The sequence below is a fragment of the Oryzias latipes genome, chromosome 1 (assembly GCF_053564925.1).
Source record: "Oryzias latipes strain Hd-rR chromosome 1, Olatipes_Hd-rR_3.1".
Taxonomy (NCBI): Eukaryota; Metazoa; Chordata; class Actinopteri; order Beloniformes; family Adrianichthyidae; genus Oryzias; species Oryzias latipes.
This window is the reverse complement of record NC_136237.1, coordinates 42,643,143-42,655,153: the sequence shown is the minus strand read 5'-3', so window position 1 is coordinate 42,655,153 and position 12,011 is coordinate 42,643,143. Positions and strand designations below refer to the sequence as shown.

The following is a 12,011-nucleotide window of genomic DNA, read 5'->3' as shown; positions in this document are numbered from 1 at the left end:
CCCCCACCCCAGGTACGAGACCAGGACCCCCCAAGGGAGACCCGCTCCGCACTCCAGGCAGCCATCCGCCCGGCCCACGGTTGGTCCAGGGAGGAGCAAGGCAGGGGCCCGCCACCCCCGCCCAGGAGGGGGAACCCTGGGGAAAAAAGAGGGCCCACAAGGGGTGATGTAAATATGGCCCGACCAGGCTCGGCCACAGTTGGAAATTTGGCGGGGCCCAGCGCTCAGGAGCAGGGACCAGAACCCACCCCCCAGGGACACGAACACCCCGGCTCAGATGTAATGTGAACCCCCCCACCGCGCGGAGAGAGCACCGCCGGGCCCAGGAAGCCGGCACCCCGGGGACACGGCCGCCGTTGCAAAGGGGCCCGTACCCCCCACCAGGGAAGAGGTAGGGGACAGATGGTCCTAGGTCCCACCTTCCTTGCAAAATGTGTGTGCGTGTATGTGTGTTTGAGAGGGTGTGTGTGTGCATGTGTGTGTGTTTATGTCGGGATGTATATATTGAGGGCGGAGGGGTGTGTGTACTAAGGGCGGTGCAGTTAAAATTGGCGGGTAGGGCACTAAGGGGACATCTCCTGATTACTCACAGTGACGTCCCCTCACCCTCCACACCAAGGGGCCCTAAATGTCTAAGGTGCGGTTAAAATTGGCGGGTAGGGTGACGGAAGTATTAATATAAAATGATGGTTATTAGATTCTAAGAGCCAGAGTTTGGAAGTTTAATTTGTTGAGGTTAAGACTTTCTGAAGTTTTTGTTTTTGCTTTCGCTTCAGACACGAGTGGATTTCAGACCAGAAAGATTCCCGGATGAGTCTTTGAGATTCGGACTCATGAAGCCATTTGACGTTTCATTTGGTTTTCTTTCCCAAAGTCCTCATGGATCCAGCTGCGATGAGAATCTGGAAACCAAAGGGAACTGACTTTCTGACTCCTTAAAACGTGCATAAGTCTTTATTGTGAAGCTGATTCGTCCACACCTGATGCAGCTTGGCTCAAAAACACGCTGAGTCAGGGATTCTCCTGCAGGAGAATTTGGTCCAAACCAAAAGCTCACAAATATATTAAATATAAAGTTTAGCCTCCAATACAAAAGAGGTTTACATAAATAAACACCTCTTGTGTCAGAAGCTACATAATTATTGTATCAGTAACATCTTTGCACCACTAGAGGGCCTCAGCAATGATCTGTTGGCTCAACTGATGGACAAGAGAAGAAAAAAGGAACTTGTTTGAAGTTTTTTTTGCCCATCTGGACCAGAACCATCACAGCACATCACTCCAGCCATCTGTGAAGAAGAAGAAGAAGACAACAACAAATGAAATCGTTCACCAGTGTCTGCGATGAAGGTCACAGTTGAAGGTCAGAGGGTGGGCTGGTCTGTTCAACAGATCTCAGCAGAGGTTTTGTTTGTTTGATGGCCACATGTCACTGATCAGATTAAGAATGGTGAAGATGTTGATTTCACGCCCAGATGCCATGACTCAACCTCAAGACCAGGTGACCTGAATGAAGGAGAACCTTTACCGACAGTGGAGCAGATAGGAGCTCAGACCTGACGCCTCCACTGACCTCAGAGTGTCCAGCTTGTGGTGTGGACTCTCCACCAGGTTGGACAGCTGCTTCACTGTTGAGTCCTGCAGGTTGTTGTCCCTCAGGTCCAGTTCTCTCAGGTGGGACGTCGGGTTGGACTTCAGAGCTGAGAGCAGAGCGGAGCAGCTGGTCTTGGAGAGCCTGCAGCTCTTCAACCTGAATCCGGGATGGAGGCTTTGATGTTCGGCTCAGCGTTGAAGTTCATTGTGAAAGAAGGTGGATCTGCTTACTTCAGGGCATCCAGGCTGCAGGGGGGAGCCTCCAGCAAACTGCACAGCTGCTTCACTCCTGCGTCGTGGAGATCGTTGTTGCTCAGGTCCAGGTGTGTCAGGCAGGACGGGCGGGGCTTCAGCACTGCAGCCACAGCGGCACAGCTGAGCTCCGACAATCTGCACATCTGCAACCTGCAGATTCACAGACAACAGCGTTTCAAACCGGTTCTCTCAGATTCTGTGTTCTTCAGCTCTGTGGCGTCATGGAAAAGTGTCCACCCTGAGACTGGGAGGTGGGTTCTGATCCAGTTCGGTTATAGCAAACACTGTTGCTGTTTGTCCCTCAGCACAAGGGACTGGATCGGTTAGACCACAGCGTGTGAATGCACCCAAAGGGGTGGGTCAAATGCAGAAAACAAATTTGGGACTTCATGAAGAAGCTTCTTCAACAAGAAACATTTGAAGTTTAAACTGATGAACAGAGGCTGCATGTAAACTGCGTGACATCCCTGCTGACCCACCTCAGAGTCCTCAGGCTGCAGTGTGGACTCTCCAGAAGACCACACAGATCCTTCACGCCTGAATCCTGCAGCTCGTTGAAGCTCAGGTCCAGTTCTACCAGAGAAGAACTGGACTTCAGAGCCGAGCTCAGAGCGGCACAGCTGGCAGCCGACAAACTGCAGTGCTCCAGCCTGGACACAAAAGGCATCATCAGAACTGCTCTGAGTCACCACATCTTTGGTCCAAACTAACAAGAACCCACACTCAGGATGTGGTTCTGAATGTGTTCAGCACACAAACAAACTGAACCGGAAAACCCCGGACACAGTAAGCGCACCTGAGAGTCTTCAGTTTGAGATCTGGACGCTCCAGAAAACCGCACAGAAGCTCCACTCCTGAATCCTGCAGCTCGTTGTTCCAGCTCAGGTCCAGATGGGTCAGATGGGACGGGTTCGACTTGAGGGCTGAAGCCAGAGCGGCGCAGCCGACGCCCGACAGGCCGCAGTCCTTCAGCCTGAGGAGGCATTCAAACATCTCAGCAAACTTTACAGAATAAAGTTAATGCTGTTAAGATTAAAAGAAGAAAGAAACAAGAAATGTGTGAATTTGAGAAAAACAACAGAATTTAACATCAAAATGATATTTCTCTCATAGAAGAAAGATCATTTTTGTCAGGTGACTGTGCAGATTCTTATGAGATTTTCAGAGGAAGGAGCTCCTGCTCTGTCCAAAGCCTGCTGGGTTTTTATGCTGTGACGCTCTGACATGTGGGAGGTTTGGTTGTGGAGCAGAGGAAGGATGATTCCCGCCTCATTTCTGTCTCCAAAACAACCAGAAATCAAGGTTCTCTGATCCCCATCTGGCCTTTGGTTTGTCAGACATTTAGGGAAGCTTTTCGATCAGAGTTCTGAGTTAGTGATAGGGTTAGGGTCAAGGTTAAGGTAAGGGTTAAGGTAAGGGTTAGGGTTAGGGTCAGGGTTAAGGTAAGGGTCAGGGTTAAGGTAAGGGTTAAGGTAAGGGTTAGGGTTAGGGTCAGGGTTAAGGTAAGGGTTAAGGTAAGGGTTAAGGTAAGGGTCAGGGTTAGGGTTATTGCTAGAGTTAGGGTTAGGGAAATCATGGGTTGCAGTCCCAATTGAAAATGGAGAGCTGACCTCAGGTTCTTCAATTTGCTTTGTGGGCTCTCCAAAAATCCACACAGCTGCGTCAGTCCTGAATCCTCCACCTCATTATAACTCAGGTCCAGGTCTATCAGATGTGATGGGTTGGAGGTCAGAGCCGGACCCAGAAAGGAACAGCTGACGGCGGACAGTTTGCAGTTTTCCAACCTGAAGAAAACATGTAGACGATACAATAGATGTTCCTGCTCTGAAAGACTGAAGTTATATCAGAGCCTAAAGAAAAGTATGTTTCTGCTTAAATATTTCACATGTTTAGGTCGTGTGACATCAGACTTCCTCTTTGAGGAAGCAGGACTCAAACGCTCAAGTTGGAATCTATTGAAACTTCATGATCTGACCCCAAAGCCTTCAGGTTACATTCTGGGCTCGGCAGGAGACCACACAGATGCTTCATCCCTGAATCCTGGAGCCTGTTGTCTTTCAAGTCCAGTTCAGTCAGATGAGACGGGTTGGACTTCAGAGCAGCAACCAAAGCAGAACTGCTGATGTCTGACAACCTGCAGCCTCTGAGCCTGAAACCAGGAGAAAATGGATCCGTCTGACTTTCTCTAACATGTGCAACTGGTCACTCATGCAACAATTAAATACAGTTAAGACGACGTGACTTCAGTGGAATGATCAAATCTGATCGTTTCCAATCAAATTGAATCACATCCAGTTAAATCAAACACAATCATATCTGATTGAATCCAATCAAGTCTAATTGTAATAAAAGGAAAACAATCCGATAAAATAATATCCCATCACACCAAATCATATTAGATCAAAATAAATCATATTGAATCAGATCCAACCTAATCCAGTAATATCCAATAAAATATTTCTGATTAAATCAAACCAAACCAATTGAAATCAAATCCAATCAAAACAGGGAAAATAGATCAGATCTTTCTTTCAGGTATTCTAAGTACGAAGAGGACATCTGACCTGAGCGCCTTCAGTTTACAGTCAGGACTTGCAAGAAGACCACACAGCTGCTTTACTGCTGGGTCCTGCAGGTCGTTGCTGCTCAGGTCCAGTTCTGTCAGGTGGGATGGGTTGGACTTCAGAGCTGAGAGCAGAGCGGAGCAGCTGACCACTGACAGTCTGCAGTCCCTCAGCCTGGGTGACACCAAAGACAGACGTCCAAGTTTCTGTTGGAAGGTTGTACCTTCTGCAGGTTTCATCCAAAAAACCCCAGTACACGTGCATCCTACCTCAGAGCCGCCAGTTTACAGTTTGGACTCTCCAGTCCAGCTGACAGATGTTGGACCGCTGGACCCTCCAGGACATTGTTGCTCAGGTCCAGTTCTGCCAGATGGGATGGGTTGGACTTCATGGCTGCTGCCAGAACTTCACAGTGAGTCTCAGAGAGTCCACACCCAGAAAGTCTGTACAGCACAGAGAAATAGATCATCATCTCTGAAGCTTCCATCAGCGAAGCAGAGAGAACCAAATCTTAGAAGGACGTATTTAACCATCAAAAACATATACGCCCACAAAACTCTAAGAACCACAAACAGGATCTTGGACTAATTTTCTTCCTGAGGCAGAAAGAGTTCCAGGTGTGAAATTGAGCTCACCGTGCTGCTCTGCAGTTCCTCACAGCTGGGACGAGTCTCAGTCGACCTTCGTTTGACGTGTTGTACGCCCTCAAGTCCAGCACCTCCATGACCTCCTCTGACATCTGCAGCATGTAGGCCAGAGCCGAGCAGTGGATCTCCGAGAGCTTGCTCCTAGAGCTGGTCCCTGATGTCAGGAACTCCTGAATCTCCCGGTAAACTGAGAGATCCTTCATCTCCATCAGGCAGTGGAAGATGTTGATGCTTCTGTCAGGAGACATGTCAGGACTCTTCATCTCCTTCAGAGAGCTGATGACCTTCTGGAGGGTTTGGGGATTTTGCGTTGGAAGACCCAGAAGGCCTAAAAGTCTCTGGTTGGACTCCAACAAGAGGCCGTGAAGAAAGCGAGCAAACAGGTCTAGGTGGCCGCTCTGACTCTGCATGGCTTCCTCCAGGACTCTCCTCAGAAACACGTTCAGAGGTGGAACATGAGGCTTAAGTATTTTTTTTATATTGAATGGCTGAGCTGATCCTTCTTGGAAAGCCCCAGTAAAGTCTTCCAGGACCTCCACGTTCTTGTTGGAGTAAGAGTGGAACATGTAAACTGCAGCCAGAAACTCCTGAACACTCAGATGAACAAAGCTGTAGACCGGTTTCTGGAAGATCTCGCACTCTCTTCTGAAGATCTCAGTACAAACTCCAGAGTACACCGAGGCCTCAGTGACGTCCAGACCGCACTGCTCCAGATCTTCCTGGGAGAATATGGTGTTTTGTTTCTTCAGGTGTTCAAATGCCAGCCTCCCCAGCTTCAGGAGAACTTTCTTGTCTTTCTCTGTCAGCTCATTCCTCTGATGGAACTTCTCATTGCCCCTCTTTGACTGGACCATCAGGAAGTGTGAGTACATGTCGGTCAGGGTCTGAGGCAGCTCTACCTTCTTCTTGGTGGTCATCACGTTCTCCAGAACCACAGCAGTGATCCAGCAGAAGATTGGGACTTCACACATGACCCGAAGGATCTTTGACTTCTTTATGTGGGCGATGATTCTGCTGGACACATCTTCATCTTTGAATCTCTTCCTGAAATACTCCTCCATCTGTGCTTCACGGAAACCTCTCACTTCGGTGACTCTGTCCAAACAGGAAGGAGGGATCTGATTGGCTGCCACGGTCCGAGAAGTGATCCAGACCAGTGATGAGGGGAGCAGATGTCCTTGGATGAGGTTTGCCAGAAGAACATTGACTGAGGTTTTCTGCGTGACATCAGACATCACATGACTGTTTTTAAAGTCCAGAGAAAGTCTGCTTTCGTCCAGACCATCAAAGATGAACAGAAGTTTGGAGACCACCAGCTGTTCGGCTGGGATCTTCAGGAACGTCGGATGGAAACGTTGGATCAGTGTGAGAAGACTGTGCTGCTCGTCAGCGATCAGGTTCAGCTCCCTGAATGACAGAGGGACCACAGCACTGACGTCTGTGTTCTCCACATCTCCAGCCCAGTCCAGGGTGAACCTCTGCACCAAGAACGTTTTTCCGATTCCGGCAACGCCGCTCGTTAGGACCACTCGGATGGATCCATGGTGGTCATTCAAAGGTGAGAACATCTGGTGGCAGTTGATTGGAGTGTCCTGGGTGGTGTTGGAGCTTTTCTCCAGCTGGTCCACCTCATTTTGGGCATTGACCTCTTGGGGGAGTCCCTCTGTGATGTACAGCTCTGTGTAGATCTCATGGAAGAAGGTTTCCTTTTCTGCTGTCTCGGTTCCTTCAGTGACACTTTGACATCTTCTTCTCAGGTTGGTCTGATGTTCTTCAAAACTTTTCTTCACTCTAACATCTGATAAAAACATCAAGAGGGATGAGAGTGAGATGCTGTGTTGATTTTTTTAGGGAAGCTGAAAGATGTCTGGTCTTACTCTCCACATCTGCGGTTGGAACATCCGCCTGCCGTCCAGAGCGTTCTTCACCCTCGGAGCAGCACTGTTGGTTGGAGGTGGAGACACCGAGCTCACAGGCTGGAACCTCCAGAACATTTTCATGTGAAGAGAGCTGATCTTCAAATTCCTCACTGCTCACCATCTCTCTGTGAACAAAACCCCACAGATGACATTTCTGTGTCTGAATCTGTGATGCAGTTTCTCCCGTGTCATCTTCTGATGACTTTGTGACAGATCCTCACAAACTCTCTTACTTTGTGTCTGAAGGTTGAAGTTCAGAAGCAAAGTTTTCAAAGTGGGCTTTGGACCAGTTGCTCGCGGTAGACAGAAGTTTTCGTTCTCCCTGCTCATGTCTGGGGACACAAAGAGATTGTGTAACTGTAAAGTTCCTCCCCCCCAGGAGCAGCTGCAGGAATGTGAGCTGCTTTCAGGGTGGGGTTGGAGTGGACAGGTTCAACTTTCCACCTCTGTGGAGATGAACTCCACTGTGGGTCAGATCACAGCAATGATTTAACACAGAAACAAATTCTGGTTCCACATCCGGGACAGTTTATTTTGGACCCCCCACCCACCCACACACAGTTCTTCTTGCAGGACTGAAACATTTTTCAAACGTTTCTTTGTTTTCTCAAAGTTCTTACTTTGTGTCTGAAGGATCAGAGTCAGAACGGCAGCAAAGATGTTCCTGCGTTGATGTTTCACTGTTCAGCGGCTGACAGCTGGATGCTGCTGACGTAGCTCCCTTCTCCACCTCCACCTCTCCTGAGACGTTCATCTTCCACTGGGAGTTGGAGGTTGAACCAACATCAGACACTGAAGGACGTGGACGTTATTTACCAACATCAAAGCACACAAATATATGGCACAGAAACACACACGCCAACATACGCCCTGTTCTTCTCAACAGTCCTAAGCAGCGTTGACTTTGCTGTTTCAGGTTCTCACAGCAGGAGCATCAAAGAACATGAAGGACGTTCCTGAAACTCTCACCTGCTTCCTGCGTCCAAACCCCAGCAGCTTCCCTCTCCGTCTGTCTGGATCGTACCTGTTCTACCGGAACAGAGGTGCTCCTCCTTCCATCACAGAGGTTCATGTCATCGTGTGGGCGTGGCTTAAGCACAGGAGTTTCCAACTGTCCTCCAGCGGCTTCGCTGCGTGTTTTCTGCACTTGGAGGCATCTTGTAGAACCAGTTCCAGCAAACAAAAACGTCTTTCAGATGCTGAACATGATTCACGTGAGTTTCCACAACAAACAGCAGTTTTACAGTTTTATTTTATTGTTTCCACTCAATTTCAAAAACCGGCTTCCATTTCTCAAAATACATTCACGATTATCTGAAACAGCACACTCAATTAGCAGAATTCCTAGATTGTTTGCAAAAAGACACACTTCAGTCTGAACATACACACGTATTTGTGAAAATGCTGTTGGTTTTCCTTTAACCCACACAGTCATCAGTGATCAGACACTGTTGCAGACAGTCTGTGAGAACTAAAAAACACAATTGTAGAAAAACACAGTTTTAAGAAATAGTGCTAGATATTTGGCCAGATATTGTTGTGTAAGGGATCATTTTGATGACAACACAAAATAGTGACAAACACACAACAACCTTCATGACTAGTTTGAGACAAATGGAGAAAAGAGGAACACTATCATCAGAGTCTTCCTCACTCTTCTTCTAGCTCCTTCCATTTCTGATGGACACAGGTGAACTCACCTGCTGCCTGTCACAGCACACCTGAGTGCTGCGTGTTCAGATCAGCACACGTGTGCTTCCACACAGTGTGGATGTGAGTTTCCAGTTTGGGTATTTGTGAGGTCATTGGCAATCCGGGGCTCTGTAATAACAAGGAAGAAACCTCACAATCCGTTTGTGTTGAAATGTTTGTTCAGTTTGACAAATCACTGTGTGTAACGCTTTGCAAAAGGAGTCATGCAGGCGTTGTGTGTCACGTTGTGCAAATCTGTGGTTCTGTTTTGCACCTTGGTGTAAAATTTTGTAACTCATGTGAATGTTTTTTTTAGAGTGTAAACAATCGTAAAAAACTGCAAAAAAGGCATTTCCTGTAAAAATCTGACATTTTCAAAAAGAACCTCAGCAGTTTTTGAATGTTTGTTTCCAGTGACTCATAAGGGAAGAACTTCAGAACCTGGAGTCTACAGAACCTTCAGTCAGGAACCCCTCACTTGTGTTTCAGTGAAAACCTTTCAGCATCTGCAGTTGAAGAGCAGATTCCAGTTTTCTGTCAGACATGAGGCGCTTTTACTTTGAAAAGCTCCTGTTTTTATGGATGCAGTTCTGCTTTTCACCCTCTGGGTTCTCGATCACAAACTGAAAACTTCTGGACTCGCTGATGCTGTTTGCAAACAGATTTGAATCGTTCTGACCTGCAGATGGTCAGAGTCTTGGTCTCTGATAAACTCAATACGCAGACGATATTGATCTATTATTGATCTGATCGGTTCAAATCATGGATGATGTCACAGATCAGACATGGAACACGTGGTTTGCTGAGGTGAACATTTTTTAGAATCTGAGTTGGATTTTGAGTTGTAGGAAGAAGGACGTTCCTTCTGTCACTTTGGATTCTGAGGTCCAAATGGTGGATGAATGTACGTTTTTGGAGGTCTGAAGATCTGAGCTCAAACACAATCCAGACGTTCAAAAGTCTCTTAGAGAAACCAAAGTGATCTTCTGATCCTTTCTGGTGATGAGAGTCTCTCCTCTGTTTCTGTGTGGTTTAGGAAAGGAAACAGAGACAGAGATGTCCGCTCTGCTCTCAGGACATCCTGGTCCTGGAGGAGATTGACAGATCTGGACTTTTAACGGGAGCTTTCCAGATCTTCAGAGACTCCTCTGGACTCCCTGCTACAGAGATCTCCTGCCCTCGGGAAGTCAGGAGATCTCTGTAGCCGGGAGTCACGTCATGTCAGACGTTTCTCTCCATGAGCTGTGATGACCTTTAATGATTTTCTTTGATGCAGCTCAGATCTTTTCCTAAATTCAGAGTTCCTGTTGTTTCTTTGTGTTCAGGGTGCTGGATGTGAGGCGTCCCGGTTTCACCTGCTGCCTCCTGACAGGTGGAGGGAGGCTCGGTGAGCGGGGTCATGTTGTGTCTCTGTTTGTGTTTTGTCTGTTTACACGATGACATCATGAAAGGGCTTTGGAACTGAGCTATTTAATAAAAATAGTGGATTTGTCATGGTGCCTATGGCAGCTCTCCTCCCCCTCCCCTCTCTGCTCTGTTCCTGATCATCAGCAGCTGTGGACACTCAGCTCATCAGCTCCAGTCCTTCTTAGGGAGATCCAGATCCACCATTCATTGCCAGCTCATTGCTCCTCTACAGTACTAGTCTGGTCGCCCATGTATCTCGTTCATGTTATACGCCTTGCCTTCAGGAATTACCATCCACAAGTGTCCACCTGTGTTCCAGCTCCAGAGCTCTCCCCACGCCACGACTGCTGATTGACGGCCTCCACGTCAAGTTCTCCAAGTCCGTTCTCTGCCGAGTCCCTCCAGCCACGCCACAGCCGAGCATCCCTTTCCTCATCGCTCCTCTCTTCCACTGGACTCCACTTCACCAATCTTTGTTGGAAACTCATCCAGGAATAATAAATCTTCTAACTTACCTTCTCGTTCTCCTGTGCTCCTTCTGGGTTCCAGCGTCTGGGTCTGCCTCGTTTTCATGACAGGATTAGATTTATCTGTTCTTTTCCAGAAGCTCAAAGTTCTTCCAATGTGTCCATCATGTGACCATTCATTCATTCTTGGTGATGATGGTAGCTACTGATGTAGCCACAGCTGCCCTGGGGCAGACTGAAAGAGGCGTGGCTGCCAGTTGGCGCCTACGGCCTCTCTGACCATCACCGGGACATTCATCCACCAGTGGAGACACACTGGAGGCAGGGGGGTGAAGTGTCTTGAACAAAGGACACGACGACGGTGGACTGTGGGGAGCGGACTGGCGACCTGCTGGACCGTCTGAGCCACTGCTGCCCGTGAACCAGGTTCTCCTTCAGATCCAGAGCAGCTAAACTGTTCTCTGAAATGCAGTCGGACTGCTCCTGATCAGCTGACTGTTGCGAAACTTGCAGCTTCATCTCTGAATTCATGTGTGACGCAGGACGGCACCTCAGGTCTGTGCAGAACCAACGGAAGAAACCATTCTTTAGAAAATGTTTGTCAGAGAACACAGCCAGACTTTCATGGTTCATCGGTCATGCAGTGACAGGATTGTGGTCAGAAATACTCGTCTGCGTTTTCAGATGAAGGGATCAGCAGACCGTCTCAGCTCTGTTGGGTTATTTTTGGATTTGTTTTCCAGAACTGGAAAGTTTAGAACCTTCAAACTGATTCCCATCTTCATTCCTCCTGCATGATGTGACGACAGACGTTTCAGTGAGTTTGTTCTGTTGACACAGAGATTTGGCGAAAGGACTCAGAAAACAAACCTACGAAAACAGATTTCTGGATTTCTGTTCAATCGTGTCTTCTTTTTATCCAAATATTTTACAGAACTCTGGCCACTTGGATGAAGGCGGGGGACGTCCTGGACAGGTTGCCAGTCTGTCTCAGGGCCACAATCACACTCATACAGTCTCACATTCAGACCCAGAGACAATTTAGAGGAACCGATGAACCTGTGAAGCATGTTTTTGGACGGTGGGAGGAAGCAGCAGAAAACCCACACATGCAGGGGGAGAACATGCTATCCTACTTTAAAATAACCTCATCTAGAAGGTTTTCACTGAGATCTCTTTCATGTCTAAAAACTGGTTAGAAGAAGTGACAAAAATGAGCCAAATGCCCCATTGCTTCCTGGGATACCATGTCCCATACATGAAGGATAGACTGCAGTTTTTAAAGTAACTATAAGTTACAGAGTAACTGGACTTGTAAAGTATCCGTGTCACACTGACTGCTACCTCATCAAGATCAAATGTATCCACAAACACGACACATGGAGTTTTTAAAATATCCCAGAATAACAATCAGACGTGATCAGACCTTCATCAACCATTAATTTAACAAACTATTTATCAGGGATT

General features: G+C 47.6%; 1 protein-coding gene across 2 annotated transcripts; it reads right to left on the bottom strand.

The window, feature by feature from the left end:
* Positions 1-935: 935 nt before the first annotated feature.
* LOC101159968 (NACHT, LRR and PYD domains-containing protein 12-like) lies at positions 936-8,118 on the bottom strand. 2 transcript variants are annotated; one of them, XM_023956202.2, is made up of 14 exons: positions 7,948-8,118; positions 7,599-7,770; positions 7,212-7,310; positions 6,937-7,103; positions 5,048-6,857; positions 4,682-4,855; positions 4,413-4,586; positions 3,824-3,997; positions 3,459-3,632; positions 2,645-2,821; positions 2,328-2,498; positions 1,825-1,998; positions 1,574-1,750; positions 936-1,289 (listed from the first exon to the last, which is right to left on the bottom strand). In XM_023956202.2, exons 1-14 carry the CDS (start codon positions 8,048-8,050, stop codon positions 1,277-1,279), a joined length of 3,759 nt encoding a protein of 1,252 aa, XP_023811970.1. In that variant the 5' UTR covers positions 8,051-8,118; the 3' UTR covers positions 936-1,276. The 2 variants fall into 2 exon arrangements, with proteins under 2 accessions (XP_023811970.1, XP_078810631.1); XM_078954505.1 differs by having other exon boundaries at positions 7,599-7,738; positions 7,948-7,998.
* Between the last annotated feature and the right edge of the window lie 3,893 nt (positions 8,119-12,011).